The sequence below is a fragment of the Strix aluco genome, chromosome 39 (genome assembly GCF_031877795.1).
Source record: "Strix aluco isolate bStrAlu1 chromosome 39, bStrAlu1.hap1, whole genome shotgun sequence".
NCBI lineage: Eukaryota > Metazoa > Chordata > Aves > Strigiformes > Strigidae > Strix > Strix aluco.
Window position 1 is genome coordinate 135112 of NC_133969.1, and position 21599 is coordinate 156710.

At 50.7% G+C, this 21599-nt stretch overlaps 2 protein-coding genes across 2 annotated transcripts in view; both read left to right on the forward strand.

The window, feature by feature from the left end:
• The window catches only part of LOC141917532 (insulin receptor-like), a 55602-nt gene extending 43143 nt beyond the window's left edge, over window positions 1-12459 (forward strand). The window contains exons 4-5 of the mRNA XM_074810791.1: window positions 8216-8763; window positions 11660-12459. Of these exons, the coding sequence (XP_074666892.1) occupies window positions 8484-8763; window positions 11660-11721 (342 nt within the window). The 5' untranslated portion in view covers window positions 8216-8483 and the 3' untranslated portion in view covers window positions 11722-12459. The remainder of the gene's footprint in view (window positions 1-8215; window positions 8764-11659) is intronic.
• A 3103-nt stretch (window positions 12460-15562) lies between these two features.
• On the forward strand, window positions 15563-21304 carry LOC141917535 (tonsoku-like protein). The gene is given in 12 exon segments (XM_074810793.1): window positions 15563-15632; window positions 15727-16335; window positions 16422-16564; window positions 16642-16840; window positions 16933-17011; window positions 17013-17048; window positions 17122-17293; window positions 17377-17490; window positions 17625-17889; window positions 18036-18117; window positions 18736-19897; window positions 20206-21304. Coding segments are annotated over 10 exon segments (1701 nt in total). The 3' UTR covers window positions 18050-18117; window positions 18736-19897; window positions 20206-21304.
• The last annotated feature ends 295 nt before the right edge of the window (window positions 21305-21599 follow it).

Consider the following 21599-nt stretch of genomic DNA (forward strand, 5'->3'; position numbering starts at 1 on the left):
CTCCAACGCGAAGGCCGGCGTCAGCGGGGCTCGGAATGCACAGACAATAGTGGCAGGAGCAAACAAGTTGTTCCCTGCGCAGCAGAGCTAACGGAGTCTGCTTTACAGAATCACCTAGGTTGGAAAGGACCTTGAAGATCATCCAGTACCAACCTTTAACCTAGCATTGGCAGTTCCCAACTACACCAGATCCCTCAGCACTATGTCGACCCTACTCTTAAACCCCTCCAGGGATGGGGACTCCACCACCTCCCTGGGCAGCCCATTCCAACGCCCAACAACCTGTTCTGTAAAGAAATACTTCCTAATATCCAGTCTAAACCTTCCCTGGCGCAACTTGAGGCCATTCCATCTTGTCCTATCACTTGTCACTTGGTTAAAGAGACTCATCCCCAGCTCTCTGCAACCTCCTTTCAGGTAGCTGTAGAGGGCCATGAGGTCTCCCCTCAGCCTCCTCTTCTCCAGACTAAACCCCCCCAGTTCCCTCAGCCGCTCCCCATCAGACCTGTGCTCCAGACCCTGCACCAGCTCCGTTGCCCTTCTCTGGACATGCTTGAGTAATTCAATGGCCTTTTTGTAGTGAGGGGCCCAAAACTGAACCCACTCATCGAGGGGCGGCCTCACCACTGCCGAGTACAGGGATAAGATCACTTCCCTGTCCCTGCTGGCCATGCTATTGCTGATACAAGCCAGGATGCCATTGGCCTTCTTGGCCACCTGGGCACACTGCTGGCTCATGTTCAGCTGGCTGGCAATCAACACCTCCATGTCCCTCTCTGACTGGCAGCTCTCCAGCCACTCCTCCCCAAGCCTGTCGCGCTCCTCGGGGTTGTTGTAGCCCAAGTGCAGCACCCGGCATTTGGCCTCAGCCCATTGCTCCAGCCTGGCCAGGTCTCTCTGCAGAGCCTCCCTACCCTCGAGCAGATCAACACTCCCACCCAACTTGGTGTCGTCTGCAAACTGACTGAGGGTGCACTCGATCCTCTCATCTAGATCATCAATAAAGATGTTAAACAGGAGTGGCCCCAAACCCGAGCTGTGGGGGACAGCACTCGTGACCAGAGGTTTGTGTCCTGCATTCTCTACAAGCATGCCCCATGGTAACGCTGCTCTCCAGTGACAACATTCCCCCTGTCTCTGAGCCCAACACTACGTAGTTTTTCTTGTGCCCCGTATCTTTCTCTTTCCTTTACTTTTAGACAGTGTCTGGTAAGAGGCTGGGCAGTGTGTAGTGTGTGTGGCTCAGCAGGCAAACTGGGTGGATGGTTTGAGTTCACATTTAAAACACCCTTTGGCTGGAGACGCTGAGTTTTTCCTCCTTAACCCGTCCCCAGTTTTCATACATCTTTTAGGAATATGATGTGTGAGAACTCTCTTCCTCTTTTACACATGACTGAAGTTAGTTGTGAGCTCAGAAGTTACTGAGAGGAGTAGAAGCAAGGGTTAAGGAAGGAGACCTGACCTGTGCATAAAATGAAGATACATATTTCTTGTTCTGTGAAGAAAACCAGGTTTGTGTTTGTTTTTTTATCACTGTGTAAACATAATGCGACTTCTTGAAATAAACCTCATGCGTGACTGCTGCACGTCAGTTCATCAGCTGTGGTATTTAGGGTGGGATTTACCTCCCCTAGTTTTAGGCATCTACCAACTGAGCAACTCTGGGCTTAGCAGAAAACTAATCAATACAGTCACCAGAGTTTAGAGGACGCTTCCCCCCCTTCTAAACTCTTCACCTAAATTTGGGCGCTGCACGTGTACTCCATCGCCTGCTGCTGATGGTGGGAGTTAGAAATCTGGCTGAGATCTCTACCGAAATCATCAGGTGGGACAAATTCCACTTTGTATTTCTGCAGTAATAGCCTTTCAAAATAATTTGCTTCTTATATATTAATTCTGGCTCATACAGATTTTTTTGTGCTCGTAAACTCATGAAGAAACTGTTGCCTTGTTCCGCCTCAATGCTGTGTTAGTTCTTGGTGTTGAGAGACTCAGTCTAGAATGAAATTTGCTTGCAAGAGGATCAGGTAGGAAGAGTAAGTGGAGCAGGGCAGGGCTGTATCAGAACTAGGGAACAGCTGCGTCTGTCAGCTCTCCGTGTGCCCTTTGCTGTGTTAAAGAGAGGTAGTGCACTAACTGTCTCTCTGAACGGTCTGTAAAACCCATAAGCTTTCTGAGGTCCATTTTGGGGTGACTGTTGTGCAGAATATAAATCATGTTGATATTGGCGACGTGTAAAACCTGTTCCTGCTCCCTTTGAAGTATCGAGGTCTGTTCGTATCGGCCTCTGTCCGTTACCCCGAGTGACCTCCCGTGGTCCTGGGATGCTGTCGCTTCACTGCCTTTGCTCTGCGCGTGGGAAGCGTGGCAGCGTGCGTCGTGTTTCCTGTTTGTGTTCTGAACTAATGAGGAGAGCGTGATGGTCCAGCAAACCAGGCTTCCTAGGCCAGACTGTGAGGTTAGAGATGCCTTTGGCACTAAAGAAAGCGGCCCCCACGAGAGGTTTGCCCGCAGTCCGGCAGCGCTGCCTGGAGCAGGGAGAGAGAACAGGCAGCGGAGGTGGTAGCGGAGGGGCTGGAGGTTTAGAGACAGGCTCACGTTTGAGCCCGTATCTCAGTTTGCTTCGCTGCTCAGATCTACATGGCTGAGGTGGAAAACTGGAGTTTGAAAACTGATATTTCACAGTTAGATTTTTGAATGTTTATTAGGCTATTGCTGCAGTAGGCTAGAAGCTGTCTTACAGCTTCTCCTAACCGGTCACTTGACAGCACGTTTTCCTCTCTCAGCCGTTATCCCAAGAAACACCCAAAAGCCCTTTTTCCCGTTTCCTAACACCACTTCTGAAAGTCAGCCTTACACCGAATTGCAAAGCTTTTGACTTGACCAAGGTGAGTGTAATTTTTCTTAAATAATTTGCTTATTCAAGTAGGCAGCAAACACTATAAAAATACAGGACTGACTAACAGCTGAAATGGTTTGTGATCTTTCTGTGCAGTGCTGCGTTATTCTGGTCTTCCTTGGTTGTTAAAGGGCCAGAGCTCTGACACAGGGAATCGTTAAGGTCTGGTATCCACATGGTTTACTATAAACAAGGCTTAAGTTCCAGCTGTTCCCCTGGTTAGACTCTGCCTTGAAAACCAACCTCTGACATCAGATCTCGTTTCTTCATTCCGTACTTTAAGGCTGTTACCAAACTAGTTTGTTCAAGAGGCTTTGGCATCTTGGGGTGGTTTTGTTTGGTTGTTTTGAAAAAGCAAGCCTTGCAACTTTTTTTCTTGGGGGTCTGATGAAACATGTCTGTCGTGATGTTTTGGGTGTTTTTCAGTTACTCTGAATCACTTGGTACCTAGGGCTGGAGGGGTGTTTCCTCTCTGGCAGCGTACTGCTGTGCTGCTGGACATGGAGCCTGTTTCTGCTGAAATTTGGGAATTTATGTTTGGTAGAGATTTTGCCAGTAGTTTGACCAGCAATAGCTTTGGGCCTACTACTGGAGAATCAGTCTGAGATTTTGATTTTCCTGAAAGCTGATTTATGTGCTTTTTTGAGACCAGGTTGTCTGCATTATCATTGACTGCTCCACTTTGCTCTCCTCCTTCTGGGATCAAACCTGCGTAGCCTTCATACTTAACTGTTGATTAATTCCCCTGCCCCTGCAGAAGAAATACTGTCAAGAGAATTTGTGGAAAACTACTTATTGCTTTGCTTAAAACTGCTTCTTGTTGTCTTGGTAACAATAAATTTATGGGGTGACTTCAGAAGCTTCTGCATGAACAGAAGATACAAACTGCTGAGCGGAACTCAAAAGCATGAAAACCCTCCAACAAAAGAAACGTATTTTCTTTCAGATACTCTTAACTCCTTACTCTTCTCCTTGAGGTGGTTAAAAGAAGGAGCTCAGATACCACGGTGGTATTCATCACTTAAAAACCAAACTGAAGTAGAACATGAAAAAATAAGTCTTAAGTGTAATTTTCTCTAACTGTGGAAAAATCTGTATAAACCCTTTAATCTTTGTACATTTAGAACTACATTAGCCTTTTATTCAGTTGTTTATTTCAGGAAAAAAAACCCCTAATTTGCTTTAAATGTCTCCTAAGTTTCTATTCCAGGCTAACGCTGGCATCTGCTGTTGCCTTCCATGAAGAGGCCTCGTGCAGGAGCCCCCAGTGCTGGGACCCTTGAGCCCAGCAGACAGTGTGCCAGTTCATTACGTTGCTGTTGCTCCGCTGTGAAAGCAGCAGAGTTTGAGTAACCCGGGTCACATCCTGGTTTGCCAGGATGTGTAGAACCTCCTGTTTGGTCTGTGCTGGCAGCACTAGTGACAAATAACGCATTCTGCATGAGAGCTGGTGACAAATACGGAAATATTTCTAAAATGCAAACAGCTGATGGACTGTGGCTGTGTACTTCCAGCTCTGGTAGATTGATAGGATTATTTAACACTTCAAGATGCTTTGCTGTTTACTCCCAAGCTTCACTTGCCTCTTTTTAGCTGCGCTCCTGGAGCAGGGGGAGCTCTGTGGATTAAGGGCTTGTCTGGGGGCCAGCTTGTGGCCAGTTTCTAGTGACTTACCTAATTCTAGTCAAAATGATGAAAGACTCAGGTAGTTATGCTGAGTGTATAGATACATTTTGTGGCCTTAAGCCACAATAAAAGCCTAGAGCTTTTACTCTCGAAAGGAATTCTTAGTCTGTAGACTTGAGCTGTATTTTTTGACCTTTCCTTAAGGCCAGCTGTGCCCGTTCAGGTTACTCGAGGTAGTACTTTATCCTGGGATACGGCCGTTGGCCGTGGGTACCACCTTAGCCTGCTGGGTTTGGCCCGTGTGCTCAGCAAGCAGTAAATAAGAAGCAAGCTGTTGGATTTTGCATTCATCAGCTAGCTTTAGCTGCACCGGTGTCCTGTACATTGAATTTCAGTGTCTGAGTTTTATTTGCCCTTCTGTTGTTTCTCCTTTCATGAAGAAACCACTGGCCTGCCCTGTCGCACACTTGCTTCCTTGGAAATACCTACCTTGATTATTTAAAATTAACTATTTAGAGTACTTAAACTGAATCTGTTGCTCTCCCAGTTCTTCTGGCCCGCGGTTGGGATGTGCAGCAGGACAGCTTTCTGGCTCACGTCCAGTCTTGCTGCAGTTTTTCGTGGGGCAAAGAGGGTGCTGGTAGTTGGCCATCAGATTTTCTTTCCCACTTTTAAAAAGTACATCCTTGATCTTTGAGGCACTGTGTGCATTAGCTTTTTCTTCCAGAAAGCAATTTATGAAACGACCTGGATATAGTGCCAAAAAATCCCATTGGGCAATAACATTGCTTCAAGTCCTGTATTAGTGTTGCCAGATTATTTTTTTTTTATTGCAGTGGAGCAAATTTTTGAATAATCATTAAGACATTTGCATAGAATTTATTTTTATCCCACACAGTTGTGGTCTGTGTAAAACCGTGAGGAGTCAGACAGTTGTAACTATTAAACATCTCTCTCTACATCCATTTGTAAGGCCTGATTGTTGCTGGGTGATTTCTTGGAGCTGTGGCATGGTAATTTTCTAGTCGGTGAGCTTTACATACAGTGACAAAAAGAGCAAAGATCCTGTGCTTTTAATTCTTAGGGGGGAGAGGGGCAGGGGTGGGCTGTCTCAGCTGCAGGCAGAAGAGAGAATCCCTCAAGTGGCTGCAGTCTTAAAAAAATAATAATTAAAAAAGCATCCCCCTGAACAGGGCAGGGGAAGGTTGTTTGGCAGCGTTGTGTTGCCAGGCAGGTTTGCCTTTCCACAGGCTTCTCCCTTGACCATCAAGGTCCAGCTGTGTATTTCTATGAGGTTTGGTTTGGAAAGGGTTATCACCGGGGCTTTGCTGTGCTGTACAGGCATGGCGCCCTGAATTTCTTTCTTGATTTCTTACCTGTGCTTAGAGTCCCTGTTCAAACTTTTTGCTTTCCGTCTTTTCCTTTTGCTGGTGCCTGGATTCATATTACTCTGTTTACCTTCTAATTTATGCTTCGTGTAATTGTTCACTTTGCCAGGTCTTTGGGTTACTGGTTCTACTAAATAAACTGTCCAGGTAGTCAAGGCAGGGAGATTCGCAACCTTGAGAAAATAACAACAGAAAAGCCCGAACACCTAATCTGAAAAGAATGCTTAGGGCAAAAATTGCTAGTGTAGTAAATGACTGCTGTCAGCAAAGTCTGGGTAGGAGTGAGGGCTGTACTCCTGCGCGTGTGTATGTCCAGGTTGTTCTGCTCTCTTCCGCAGCTATTTCCTAGCCGTTACTCTTTTCCTATCTTCCCCTCCCTGCAGCCATTCTAAATTTGAGCCAGCAGTGTGCCCAGGTGGCCATGAAGGCCAATGGCATCCTGGCTTGCATCAGCACTAGCGTGGCCAGCAGGGACAGGGAAGTGATCCTGCCCCTGTACTCGGCCTGGTGAGGCCGCACCTCGATTACTGTGTTCAGTTTTGGGCCCCTCACTCCAAAAAGGCCATTGAATGACTCGAGCGTGTCCAGAGAAGGGCAACGGAGCTGGTGCAGGGTCTGGAGCACAGGTCTGATGGGGAGCGGCTGAGGGAACTGGGGGGGTTTAGTGTGGAGAAGAGGAGGCTGAGGGGAGACCTCATGGCCCTCTACAACTGCCTGCAAGGAGGTTGCAGAGAGGGGGGATGAGCCTCTTTAACCAAGTGACAAGTGACAGGACAAGAGGTAATGGCCTCAAGTTGCGCCGGGGAAGGTTTAGACTGGATATTAGGAAGCATTTCTTTACAGAACGGGTTGTTGGGTGTTGGAATGGGCTGCCCAGGGAGGTGGTGGAGTCCCCATCCCTGGAGGTGTTGAAGAGTAAAGTTGACTTAGCGCTGAGGGATATGCTGTAGTTGGGAACTGTCAGTGTTAAGTCAGTGGTTGGACTGGATGATCTTCAAGGTCTTTTCCAACCTAGATGATTCTGTGATTCTGTAAATCACTTCCTCTAATCCACTGGCACTAATTGCACGATCTGAGATGAGGTAGGTGTGCTGCTGGCAATATCTAAAGAAAACAGACTCTGTTGCATGGACATCTCTTACTTTTGTAAACGCCAAATGACGTCTAAGAACTGGTGTTACAACTGCCGTCGTGATAGAGGTAACATCCAGAAACTCGAGATGGCAGAAGAAGTTATGAGATACCCCTTCAGTCTTATTTTGTAATCCTGTACCAGGGAATGTTCCCCACAGTATATTTCTTAGCACGTGAAACATGCTTTACTGAAAAGGACCTGGTCGTTGAGGTGCTAAGGCTTGGACAACCGGCCCAAGCCAGAGTTGACCTAGAGATGAATCCTGTATATTTTATAACTGATAACCATTGTGCTGACAGGTATTATACTGAGTTATAACCAACCACCTATGCTGATGTAAGAGGTGGAAGTATTGAAGCCTGAACAACAGGCCCTGAGCCGCTGACTCAGTATGTAATCATTAGTGAGATATGTGTGGCAGATGTAGCTGTCTTGAATGTATCTTTATCTTTCTTTGTGTGTGGATAAAATAACAGGCCCGCAGAGACCGTTGTCTGGCCCTGTGACCAGATGTGTGATCCTGCTCATAATCCAGTAAGATAAGCAGGGAAACTCCCTGAGCTTCTCCCTTGAGCCCTGGCCAGGCTCTGGGGGAATCTGATGTGAGATTGAAACCAGATATTTCCGCTTAAAACAAAGGTGCCAGTTATTCTGACTTGCTGATTTTTGGGTACATAAGGCCGGACCCGCTCACAGCGACTCTGGGTGCCTCACCTATGGTGGATGCACCGCGTAGGATTTCCCACTCCCCGGGACAGGCTCCCCAAATCCTCGCTGCACCCGGGGCTGCCCAGCGCCTGCGGGTCTGGATGGTGGGAACGGGTGCGAGTGGGGATGGATCTGCCTTAATCACTGTTCTCTCTCTCAGGTAGCAATGATGTGATGCATTACCCTGTATTTTCCTGTTTGTTTGCGTGCACTGTTCTGTCTTTTCTTACTGTATGTTTTCTGTATTATTCTGTTACATTATTTAGTTATTTCTAGTAAAATACACCTGCTCTTTTCACTCTGGTGTCTGAGTTTAATTGGTATCCCTAATCAGCCAAACCATCGTGAATTCTGACTGTAGCCATATATTATGGTGTGGTCGGACAAAACTGTGTATTTAGAAAAGTAAAACAATTACCTTTTATTAAATAAATAAATAACGTTGTTTTTGCCTTCCAGTCTGCAGAAGCGTGGACATTTGCAAATCTGACCCGGCTGAACATGCTTGAGAGCTGCACTGTGATTGGGGGCCACTTGCAAATATTGCTGATGTTTAAAACCAGCCTGAAGGTTTCCGTGAGCTCAGCTTTCCTAAACTGACTATGGTTACAGACTACTTGCTGCTTTTTCGCGTGTGTGGCCTGGAGAGTTTAAAGGGACTTTTCTCAACCTCACTGTGACTTGAGGAACTCATCTGGTTTTTAACTCCCCGCTGGTCATTTCTGAGATGGTTCACCTGAAGGAGATGGGCCTCTGTAACCTGATGGACGTTCCTCGAGGCGCTGTGCGGATTGAGAAGAACAGTGAATTATGTGACTTGTCCACGGTCGACTGGTCAAGGATTTTAGATTCTGTAGAAGATAATTACATCGTGGCCAACAAGGATGACAAAGAGGAGTGTGGAGATGTGTGTCCAGCAGCTGTGAGAGGGAAGAGCAACCGCCCACCCACTGTGATAAATGGGATTTTCATTGAACGCTGCTGGACCCGCGATCGCTGTCGGAGAGGTGAGTCTGGGGAGTGGTGTGTGTCAGCTGTGGGTTTGCTGTCAGTTTTTAACCTGTCAGACCTGTTGGAGGGCTAATAGGTGCCTGTTAACCTGCTACCTTTAAGCACAGCTTCCTAAAAGCAAGGCTCAAAATTAGTGTGTCAGGTGAAGAGAGGACCCATGGGTGGGGCTGTTTTAGCAGTTCTTTCACCCGTGTGAATAGTGTATCCCAGAATGTTGTCTTTGGTTTCTTTGGACAGTTAGGGACTGCCTAAAGCTCACAAGTTTGACTGTGAGTGTATCTGGTATCTTGTGTAATATTTAAAGTGGTATTAGTGTCTCTGGTGGGGTTTGGGTTGAGGATTAAAAGTCCGCATTGACTGAAAGGCTGCAGCAGGCAGACACAGAGCGGGGGAGAAGAGTCTGGTGGAGCAAACCCAACTCTGTACAGGTGCAGTTACATTTTTACTGAAACATGACTGCTGTAAGAAGGTGTAAGGCCTGTGGATGAGTGAGCAACGCTTGCACAGAGCAAGAAGCTGGAAGCCAAGTCAGACCCGAAGGGAAAAGGAGAAGGAGGAGAGAGGACCTGGGTGGGGGTTGCCCACAGCAGGAGTCCTGGGGAGGGTGAAATAACGGGGCTTTGAGTCTGGGGCTTTGTTCAGGGGAGAAGGTGTGTTCAGAAATTTAGCTGCTGCTGCAACCCCTGAACTCCAGTTCTTAGACTGTATTAGCGTTGCTTTTGATTTCATACAGCTTTGTTTTTTCCAAACTTGGAACTGACCTTAAGTTTAGTTTTAATTATGTATTTACTTTGATTTGTGTTAAATCTGACTGACAGGGACCAAAGTGAATTGAGGTAAAACTGACACATTTGGAGCTGTCTGTCTTCCTGGAGGTGTTGCATCCAAATGAAGCAGCGTGTCCTAAGATGAAATGAGGAAACTTGCGGGCTGGAGAGAATTTCTGGCCAAGCTTTAAAGGGCAACTCAGAGTGCTAAGTGCCAAATTTGAGAAGGAATTCCTACCGGTTTCCCTTCTGATACTCCTCACCCCAAAATCGTCTGGCTTCCTTTTAAAGAAGGTGGTTGGTTTTGTCGCCAGAATAACAGGGTATGAGCAAGAAGATGCAAACGTCTATGTTCCTGTTTTAAAATGAAAAATAAGGTTTTAAGGCATTTGAGTTTGTAAACTCTTCTGGTATATGGTTCAGCAGCACTAAACCTGGCTCCTTATACATCCGTGGTTTATGTTTTGCACTATTTCATAACGTTAAAGATCTAACTGAAACTTTTTCTGTGGCTAGACCACTCATAATGTCCTTCGTTCCTGTGAATTTTCTGGGGCTGTGCTGCAGCAGGCTGGAAGGCATGGTTTCTCTCCTTTCTGTGACTGCCTATTTCCATGAAACCTGTAGGAATGTAATATTTTTACCACTGGGGCAGAAATCTCAGCTCCTGAGCCTCTCATACAAATTCAGCTGAATTTACTGGAGGATACCTGTGCAGTATCACACGCTCTCTTAGCTTAGTTACCGAAGGAAGTCAAATTGACTTGAATTTGAAATTGAAATTTGAATTTGAAAATGATTTCTAGAGTAATGATATACAGAGGCTCCCATCTGGTTTTCTGTGTTCCTAGTAGAAGATGTAGAGAAGCAATGCTCTGACATGTTTTGGCTGTAGTTGGTCTGCATTTTCAAAACACTCGACAAGCCACACTTATCTTTGTTTTGCATGTTAAGATTTGTACTTCTATTTATTGGGAGCTGGTTCTCAGCAAGCTGCTATCTGGATTATACTGTGCCTCGTGACACCTGCCTGTGTGCCTCTCGAGTTATTTTAACAGCTTGAGGAGTCTTTTAGACTTTTTAGACTTTTTTGAGTAGTCTTTAGACTTTGAACACAGATGCACACTAGTAACTGTGGTAGAGATGAAGTGACGTTTATTTAGTGAACCTGTTCATCGCTGTTTGCTCTGTTCTCTGCTCTTGTGCCAGCCATAACATATCCTTAGCGTGTGTAATTGTTCTGTCAAGATTATTAAGCGCTGGTGTGAATTGTACTTTGGCTTTCCTCAGCCTGAAGAGCCTCACGGCAACTGCCAGAACTGAGGGTATGAACGTTGTGAAATCTTTCCCTCTGCATTTTTGCAGCTTACCTGGGAATCTTCAGCAGTTAATTCTGGGCTGAAGTTCCCATCTCTCTGGTTTTAAGTGTATTCTCCTCTTTTAGGTTTGCTCTTTGGCTTTTAAGCAATGCTGGAATGAGTTGTAGTAATTTCAGTATAATTTTCTTGGGGGAGGTTTGGTTTTGTGTGTTGTTTGTTTTAACACAGGTTATTTGTACCCCTGGTTTGTTTTATAGAACTTGGTGTAGAATCTCCTGTTGCTATTTTTTGTTTTGCATCTCTGGATGGGAAGTTGTTGCTGTAAGCTGAGAGCGCTGCTGCCCTGGGACAGTGGGCCAGGATATTTTGTTTGTTGTTTTGTCTACCAGAAAAAAATCTTAAAGAATATGTAAATAATAATTGTTTTGATGTTACAGAGTGTGTCTCAAGGACAGAGACAGGTCCCAAGTTGTCAGGCTGTTCCAGCCCGCTGAGCTTTGAGTCTTGCTGGGGAGAATAGGAGACAGGCAAGAATTTTGAGAAAGCACATGTGGGAAGGTGGAAAGATGTCACAGCAAGGTCTCGTGTGAGTGGGAAGGGAGATGGTCACGGTTGGGGTTGGTGTGGGGTCCCTGGGTGTAGAAAAAATCCAGAAGAGCTGTAAAAGTCAAAAAAGAGAACTTCCTAATTCTGGTAAGAATATTTAATTATTAATTCACGTAACAACAACAAAAATCGTGAATGTTAAAGAACCTTCTACTTCAGTAAACTTTAGTTCATACTTTGTTAAAATCCCTATTTCTCAGATTTCTGTATCGTCACGCACGATGGACAGCACTTCCCATCTTCAAAGCACACACCGATGTGAAGGGATGTTGCCTGCAGGAAACGTGACCGGGGACACCCAGCACAGTGACTGCAACGCCAAAACAAGCAGTGACACGGGATGGGAACAGCTGGCCAGGGAGCAGCCCTGCAGGAACAGGCCTGGGAGCTGCAGGGAGTCAGAAGCTGGATGTACACTGTGTCTCATAAAATGACAGCAACGGTCCCTGGGACGTTGTCGCGGATGGAAGTATTGACACGGTAATATTTAGTAAGAAATCTAGGTTTATTACTAACTAACAGCAATTTATTATTATAAAATAATTCAGAAATACTAAAAGAAAGAAAAGCGACTTATTCAGATTCTAAAATGACAAGATTCACACTAACTTACTTAACGGTACCTATATATATATATACACACATGCATGCACATAACAAAATGGACAAACAGACAGAAACAAAGGTGTTTGGATTCAGTAGAATGAACACAGAACAGACATACACACACAGAAACAAGGGTACGTACCCCCCCCCCCCCCCAAAGAGAAGCTAGCTCAAAGAAAATTTCCCTCTTCTCGAGTTTAGAGCAAATCCTCCCAATGCCTTGGCATTCCTCAACGGGCGATAATTGAGACTCGAGCGGGGGACTTTGCCCTGGCCTTCCGTCTGGAGCAGACGACACCTTAAGGGTTTGGTACCTGAGAGGCGTCCCAGCTCAGGGGAGATGCTGGTCACAGGCCGCTGCAATCCAGGAGAGCTCAAAGGGTCTCCCTGGTGGTCGCCATTTATAGGGTCCAAGATAATTGACTTTTGTCAAATACCTTCTGGTGCCTTCCAGCAGTTACAAAAGAATTTGATTAATGTGCGACTCTGTTATTGTTCCCATTTGACCCCATCCCAGGCACAGGTGTGCCAGGCCCTTAGGAGTTGATGGGGCATTTTAACCATTTCCGAGCAATCGGGAGGGGCAGGAGCCAGGCTCGTTAACATTGTCAGTCCTTATCTCCACAGACTGGTGTATAGCTCGGGGGATGTGGGTGGAATCGCACCTAGCACCAAGCAGCCCAACAAAGAGGGGCGGGGGGGGTGGGTGGGGGGTGGGGTGGTGTGGTGTAAGAATTGCACCACCACAGGGGTCCCCAAAATGGGAGGGATTGAGGGGGTCTGAGCTGGGGGGGGACACCCCAGAATTGGGGGGTTCTTCAATATGGGGGTGAAATAAGGGGGCTCCCCAAAATGGAGGGGAGTGGGGGGGCCTAAATTAGGGGGGACAACAGGGGGGTCGTCAGTATGGGGGGGGTGATCACGTTAAATTGGGAGGGTGGGGGTTCCCCAAACTGTGGGGGGTGATAATGGGGGGTTGTTGATGGGGGGGACAAGGGGAGGTCCCCAAAATGTCCCATCCCCCTCCTGTAACTCCTCATTTTCTCTCATCCCCCCCTTCTTTCTACCCCCCGGGCAGGAACGTCCCCAAATAGCACCTGCCCATGTGTCCCCCTACGGAGCTCCCCGCCCCCAGCCTGGAGGAGCAAGTGGGTGGCGGATGCCCCCCCTTCCCCAGCGCACCCACAGGCGGCCCCCCCAGAAGAACATGGTGGTGTGAGTGGGGGGGTGTGTCCCCCGAGATCTTGGGGCCCTTTTCTGGGGGGTTAACAGCCTCCTTTTCATTCTCTAAACCCTCATTTTTAGAGGCCAAACCCTCCTTTTTACAGTACAAACCCTATTTTCGGGTACAAACCCACCTTTTTAGGGGGCAAGGCTTGATTTTGCTGCTCCAAGCTCTCCATTTTAGCTTCCAAAGTTTTGATTTTATGGTTAACAGCCTCCTTTTCATCCTCCAAGCCCTCGTTTTTAGGGCCCAAACTCTCCTTTTTACGGTTTAAAACCTATTTTGGGGTCCAAACCCACCTTTTTCAGGGGCAAAGCCTCATTTTTCTACTCCAAGCCCTATATTTTAGGGAACAAACCCTCATTTTTATGTTGAAGGCTTCATTTTTAATGCACAAACCCTCAACTGTAGGGCACAAACCCCCATTTTACCTCTCAGAGATTACTTTTTAACGTGCAAACTTTTGATTCTACAGTGAAAATCCTCCTTTTTGTGCTCCAAGCCCTCGTGTTTAGGACCCTAACTCTCCTTTTTACGGTTCAAACCCTATTTTGGGGTCCAAACCCACCTTTTTAAGGAGCAAGGCTTGATTTTTCCACTCCAAGCGTTCCATTTTAGGTTCCAAAGTTTAGATTCCGTGGTAAACAGCCTCCTTCTCATCCTCCAAACCCTCATCTTTAGAGGCCAAACCCTCCTTCTTACAGTACAAACCCTATTTTGGGATACAAATCCACCTTTTAAGGGAGCAAGCCAGGTGCCCCATTGGGAGCGGGAGAGGGGAGGGGGGGGAGCCAGGAGCCCCATCGGGAACCGGAGGGAGAGGCGGAGCCAGGAGCTGATAAGATTTATTTGATGAGATTAACAGCAGCTGATGGAATACTAGAAACGTCAACTTTCTCCTTTCCTTGTTGATTTTTCCTCTTTCAGCTCTCAAGCAAATGCTTCAAAGTGTGTTGGATTTCCACATTTGGAAAGTCAATTACCATCTAATCCGTTGGGTTAAAGCGGTGACAGTGGGGAAGGGGGGAAGCACAACAGTTTTGGTGTTTTCTTTCTTATGCAACCATCTTGATAAAAAATAGTCGGTGTCGGTACCCAACTGCATGCTACACTAGCACTATACAAGTGACATATACTGCCACCGCAGACAGGTAAAAAAAGGATCAGCAGAAATTATTCTAGAATGTCTGTTTTTCCCTTCTAATTCCTGCCCCTACACACCCATATCGTTTCTCAAAAACCAGCATTCACTGCCGGGTTTAAAAAAAGAATGCCAAGACAAACAAAACTCAAGGAACTTTGAATCAAAACGTAAGCACTAAGTGTTTTATCAATTGTAATAAAGAATTTTAAGGGCCGATTTGCGGAAACAGACTCTACAACTCAGTTAGACAGCAGGTGTGGTTACTCTGGCGCCAGGGTGCGAGGGGATTTCTCCACAGATCTTGTACCCCGACAGCACATTGTACCAAAAACTGATCGAGTGTGGATATACGTATTCATGGATTACATAACACAAACATACATGTGCATGAGTAAGGCTGATGTCAGCAGTTTATGTTCCCTTTGCACCTGCCTGTTGCCTCCCGGGGGGTGTCTCCAGGGGCTTTGGGAGGAAGGCTCGGAGTCCTCCTCTCCTTGTGCTTTTCCCCGGAGCACGCACGGATTCTCTTGTCAATTTCTTGAATAACAAGAGTGTTTTCAGCTGGTTTACTCATTCTATCTTACCTAAAAGTACCAGTGTATCTGCTCGTTCCGTCCCCATGGGCTCTCTCTTCATCCCAAGACTAAACTCGTCGGGAAGCAGATGTGCTCGAAGGATAAACACACAGTATTTTGCTGAGCACTGCAGTTCTTGGGAGATTTTCACAGTAAACTGCTTTGTTTTGATGAACTCGGTAGTCCTTAGTAAAATTTCACAGAACGGTCTGGGCAAGCAGGATTATTAATCAAAATTAGCAATATTCAAAAATACTCGAAGTAATCCTGTAAATCGCTAGAAGTAAAGAAGTTGCAAAGCAGTTTGCTGTAAGTAAATCAGTCTCAAACCAAGTAATCATTTCCCTGTATCGAGGCACTGAGGCCACTGGGATAAGTGTACTTGGGAGCACTGGGACGAACTGGGAACTACTGGGAGCGCTGGGTCCTTCCGCCGGGGTGGGGGTTCCGCCACACTTCCCGTCGTCCCCTGCGGCCGGTTCATCTTCCGCATTGACCAATGGGAGCGGTTGTCTCCCGCCCTTCCCCGCTCGGACTGGTGGATCGCGGGCCAATGGCGGCGGGGCGGGGCGGGCGGCTGTGGCGGCAGAGGCGGGGGATGAGCGCGGAGCGGGAGATCCGCCGTGAGTCTGGGGCCCCCCAGAGACCCCCCCCTCCCCTCGGCCCGGGGCTTCCCAGACACACCACCCCCCCCTCCCCCACTTCGGGGTCCCCCAGAGACCTCCCCGTCCCAGGCCCCTTCAGGCGGCTCCTCACACTCCCGCCCCCCCCCTGTTTCCCTCACGCTGCCCCCGTCCCTCTGTGCTCCCCCCCCCGCTCCATTTCCATGTCCCCCCATTTCCACCCGCTCATTTCCATCTCCCCTCCAATTTCCATCTCCTCCCCCCATTTCCACATGCCCCCATCATTTCCATCCCCCTCCATTCCCCCCGCGCCATTTTCACTCCCCCCCCCGTTTCCACACCCCGCCCCCCATTTCCACCCCCGACCCCCTCAACAACCCCCCCTCGGGGTGTGGGGGGGGAACACGCCGAGGGGGGGCTGCAGAGAGACACCCCAACCCTCCCTCCCACCCCGCCTCCCCCAGTTCAGGTCCAGGCCCTGGGCACTGGCTGCTTTTTTTGGGGGGGTCCCTCAGGGAGGTGTTGCGGTACACGCAGGGTGGGGCACAGCTGTGTGTGTGGGGTCACACCAGGCTGAACACCCCCCCCCCCCCCAAACGCTCCCCCGAGCTGCAGAAGGAGAAGGAGAAGGCACAGCGCGGCGGGAACCTGATGGAAGAGGCGGCAGTTTGTAACCGGCTCGGCGAGAGTTTGGCCAGTCATGGTGAGTCCTCACGGCCCCCCCCACAACCCCCACCTCAGTTTTACACCCCCCCCCCCCCCCATTCTAACCCCCCCGGTTGCCGTCAGGACGCTATGAGGAGGCTTTGAAGGAGCATCGGCAGGAGCTGCGGTTGCTGGAGGGCGCCGGCGATGACTTGGGCTGCGCCGTGGCTCCCCCCAAAATCGGCAAGTGCCTGGCCGAGCTGGAGAGCTACGAGGCAGCGCTGAAAGTGGGGCTCAAATATTTGAGGGGGGGCACTGAAACGCTTCGGGGGGGCTCTCAGCTCTTTTTTTTCCCCTTTTCCAGCACCAACGGCAACACCTGGAGCTGGCCCAGTCCCTCTTGGATGACACGGAACAGCAGCGAGCCTGGGCTACGCTCGGCCGCATGTACATGCTCGTGGCCGACAGCTGCTCGCTGCAGGAGGGGGCGGCCGTTTTAGCGCTGCACGAAGCCGAACGGGCTTTTCGCACCAGTTTGGCCATCGTGGAGGAAAAACTGGAAGGTGAGGCTGCACCGGGGTGGGGGAATCTCAGTCCCCCCCTTTCCCCAGGGGAGCTTCAACAGCTCCCAGCGTGTTTTTTTTTTTATCCGCAGGAAGCGTGGCACAGCGGGAGATAACGGAGATGAGGAGCCGGTTGTACCTCAACTTGGGTTTGGTCTACGATAGCTTGAAGGAACCAGTACATCAAAAAAAGCATTTTTCTCTTGGAGTAAGGACGGGCAGGGCGGGCAGCGAGGGGGTTTTTGGGGCAAATCCAGCAGTGATGGCAGCTCCATTTGCAGGCAGGGTCAGCTTTACGAGGATCTTTACCCCGCTTACTTCAACCTGGGGTACATCCAGCTGCGGGAGGGCGAACACTCCGCAGCTTTGCGTTGCCTGGCCCAGGCACGCGACTGCGCCCGGCAAATGAAAGAGAAGGGGATGGAGAGCGAGTGCTGCGGCAGCATGGCCCAGGTGGGTGCTTACTGGGAGGATGAGGAGCTTTTTCCTGGTGTTGGGTGCCCCATGCTCTGATGGGTGTCCCCTCTGTCACCCAGGTCCTGCTGAGTTTGGGGGATTTTGCAGCCACCAAGCGCTCGCTGAAGCAAGCTTACGTGCTGGGCTCATGGCAGCCGTGCAGTGAGACCTCATCTGCTCTAATCTCCGCTACGGTGAGCCGGTGACGGTGTCCCCAAGGGCAGGATGATGTCCCCAGGGGCAGGATGGTGTCCCCAAGGGGGTTACAGAATGCTCCAGCTCTGCCCTGTCCTCCCTTCCCCTTCCCCTTTGTGTTGCCGCAGCTCAGGGCCATGAGGACGCACGGGGGTGGCCGGGTGACACCGGAGGGGACACCAAGCCCCCCCTCTCTGTCAGGGTTGGTGACTGGGGGTCCCCGGCATGCCCTGATTGTCACCCCGCAGCCACCAAGGTGACGCGGCTGCAGGAGGCTCTGGAGGAGGCAGCAGCTAGTGACCCACCAGTAGCCCTAGCCCTCTGCGGGCAGCTCGGGGACACCTTCTCCAACCAAGTATGGCGACTACATCTGGGCCATGGACTACTACCAAAAGCAGGTAAGTGGGGCTGAGGAAGGGTTTTGGGGGGTTCTAGGGGGTCATTCCCACTGACGGAGAGCTCCCCGGGGTCAGCTGAGCTTTGCCCAGGAGCTGGGGATGCCAGCGGGGGAGCTGGCTATCATCCATGTCTTGTTGGCCACCAGTTTTCGGGACCTGAAGGACCATGCGCGGGCTGTCCACCATTACCGGCAGGAGCTGTCCTTGCACCAGGGCAATGCGCTGGAGGTGAGCTGGGGCTTGGGGGGGGCTATGGGGGGTCCTGGGGGGCTCCCCAGCTTCTTTGGGGGGCTCCTGGTGTCCTGGGAGGGCTCATTGGCTCAAGGGGCTCTTGGGCGTACTGGAGGCTTCCCTGGGTTCTTTGGGGCGGTCCAGGGGGGGTTCGTTGTGTCCCTAGAGAGGCTTCCTGGGTCCTTTGGGGGGTCCCTGGGGGGCTCCTTGGGCTCCCTGGGGGGGTTCCCCACATCCCTCAGCTTGGGGGGTGGGGGGGAGATGTGCTTAGCAAAGCTGTCCCCCAAGTTGAGGTGGGGGGTGACAACGGCACCGTGGCTGGGGGGGGGGGTCACACCCATGGGGTGGCCCTGGCCCCCCTGGGAGGGTGTGGGAGTGGGGGGTGCCCCTGCAGGAGGGTTCATGGCTCAGTGTAGCCCCCTAAGGAGGTCTGGTGGTTTGGTGTGGCCCCCCCCCGGGGGAGGTTCATGGCTCACTGTGGCTGCCCCGGGAGGTTCCGTGGCTCGGTGTGGCCCCCCAAGGAGGGTCCATGGCTCGCTGTAGCCCCCTGGGAGGGTCCGTGGCTTGTTGTGCCCCCCTGCCGAGGGCCAGGGACTGACTCCGGGTGGTGGCCAGGAGGGGAAGATGTGGCTGAACGTGGCGCTGGCCATGGAGGAGGCGGACGAGCCCCGTGCCGAGCTCCAGCCCTGCCTCCACACTGCGCTGGAGTGAGCGGAGGCGGCCGGAGACCCCCGGTTGCGGGTGAGGAGGGGGTGTAAGAGTGGGCCAGAAGATCAGCATTGCCTCAACATTGTCCTCAGGGACATGGACAGGAAGGTACCCGACAGCGGCGTGTCTGGAACACAGTTGCCGATCGCTGGAGTGGAATGTGGTGCAAGGGCGCCTGAACGCAGAACTGTGCGGCACAGTGAGTGCAGTGCTGTTCTCCTGAGCACTGACCCGTGTGGTGCAGGCAGTGCAGTGCTGTTCTCCTGAGCACTGACCCATGTGGTGCAGGCAGTGCAGTGCTGTTCTCCTGAGCACTGACCCGTGTGGTGCAGGCAGTGCAGTGCTGTTCTCCTGAGCACTGACCCGTGTGGTGCCGGCAGTGCAGTGCTGTTCTCCTGAGCACTGACCCATGTGGTTCAGGCAGTGCAGTGCTGTTCTCCTGAGCACTGACCCGTGTGGTGCCGGCAGTGCAGTGCTGTTCTCCTGAGCACTGACCCGTGTGGTGCCGGCAGTGCAGTGCTGTTCTCCTGAGCACTGACCCGTGTGGTGCAGGCAGTGCAGTGCTGTTCTCCTGAGCACTGACCCGTGTGGTGCCGGCAGTGCAGTGCTGTCCTTCGGTGCCTGAGCCGTGCAGTTCAAAGAGTGCTGTGCTATTGTTTGGTACCTGGGCCCAGCCGGAGCTGTTAGAGATAATTGCATAGCCACTGTTAGAAAAGATGGATCGCAACTGTTGCCATAACATCGATGAAGAAATCATTAACCTTAGATGAACTTTGCTTCATTATAACACCAAAACACACCTCCTGGTTGAAGGCTGCCCGCCTCCAGGACTGACCACACCTCGGACACTCCCCCCTGTGCACCGCGATGGCCTCGCTCAGGAAGGGCGGAGAGATGATAATTGAATTCTGAGAAGGGTGGAGACCCCTGAGGCAGAGGAGGAGCAAGGTGTGTTACTGAGCATAAAAGATGACTTCTGGACAATGAAAATTGGAAGCTTCCCCACCAAGGATCATGACGATCGACGACGGAGCATTAGCTGGACCCGGGACCGTTGGGACATCTTGAGGTCAGCGGTGGTAGCTATAACCTCTCTTCTCTCTGAACTTAACTTTGCTTTTCCCCTTTCTTTCACCCATCTCTAACTATCACGTGCCGCTTCACAGGCAACACAATAAAGTTTCACTGTTTGATTGATGTAATCCCCTTTGGTGTTGGTCACCTTAATTTTGCACTTTTGAGATCGTAGTAAACGAACCATCACGAGTCCACCAAGTGGACCGTTATGGGGGGGGGCACACAACAAGGACCCCCCACAATGTCCCCCTCAAGCCTTGTCTGGCGGCTGACCTTCCTCCTCCTCTTCTTCCTCGCCAGCGGCAAATCCTGTGGCATCTCCACTCGCTGCAGCTGCGGGACGGTGACGCCGAAGCGGCCACCAGCACCGTGGCCTGGCTGGGGGGCTCCAGCGAGGAAGAGGAGGAGGAAGAAGAACCAGGGACAGGACAGGGCAGCAGGAGCCAAAGCCAGAAGAGCAAAGCCCCACAGCTCTGCTCTGCAGCCGGGGGCCCTGGGAGGGACAAGGCTGAAATCTCCTGGATTTCCGGCATGGAGTTAACCAGCGATGACTGCGGGTTGGGGCAGAGCAGGACTGACTCTGCAGAGCCCACAGCAGAATCCCCACTGCCCCCTCAGCCAGCAAACACCAGAGCTCCAGCCCGGGAGCTGCCTGAAGGTTTCTGGAAGGACAGAGGCTGGGGGCGGGGGGGGGGGGGTGTCTGTCAAGCATGTAGAAAGTGTTGCCCAGAGCAGTCAATCCTAAACTTTCACTAACTTTTCTTCATTGGGCAGGGCCCCATGACCCAGAGGAAGCAAATGACCAACAGAAGCTTCATAACTGATTTTTTTCTGCTGGCATTTGCAGAAAAGTGGGAGCTGCAGCTCTGGCACTTCTGGCTCTTCCTGGGCATCCCCCTGGCTGCCCTCCTGGGCCACGGCCTCATCATCACCGCCATCGCCTGTGACCACCGCCTGCACACCCCCATGTACTTCCTCCTCAACCTCTCCCTCCTCCACCTGGGCTCCAGCTCCACCCCTCTCCCCCAACCCATGGCCAATTCCCTCTGGGACACCAGGGACATCTCCTGCTTAGGATGTGCTGCCCAGGCCTTTCTCTTTCTCTTCTTGGTCACAGCAGCGTTTTCTCTCCTCACCATCGTGTGCTACGACCGCTACGTTGCCACCTGCAAACCCCTGCACTAGGGACCCTCCTGGGCAGCAGAGCTTGTGTCCACATGCAGCAGCTGCCTGGGGCACTGGGTGTCTCTGGGCTCTCCTGCACACGGCCAACACATTCTCATTATCATTCTACCAAGGCAAAACCCTAGAGCATTTCTGCTCTGAAATCCCCCAGATCCTCAAGCTCTCCCGCTCCTACCTCAGGGAAGTTGGGCTTATCATGGTTACTGCCTGTTTATCTCTTGGATGGTTTGTTTTTGTTGTGGGGTCCTATGTGCAGATCTTCAGGGCCGTGCTGAGGATCCCCTCTGAGCAGGGACGGCACAAAGCCTTTTCCACGTGCCTCCCTCACCTGGCTTTATCAGCACTGGCACCTTTGCCCACCTGAAGCCCCCCCCATCTCTTCCCCATCCCTGGACCTGCTGGTGTCATTTCTGTACTCAGTGGTGCCTCCAACTTTGAACCCGCTCATTTCCAGCATGAGGAACCAGGAGGTCAGGGACGCCCTGAGGATCCTACACAAATACAGATTA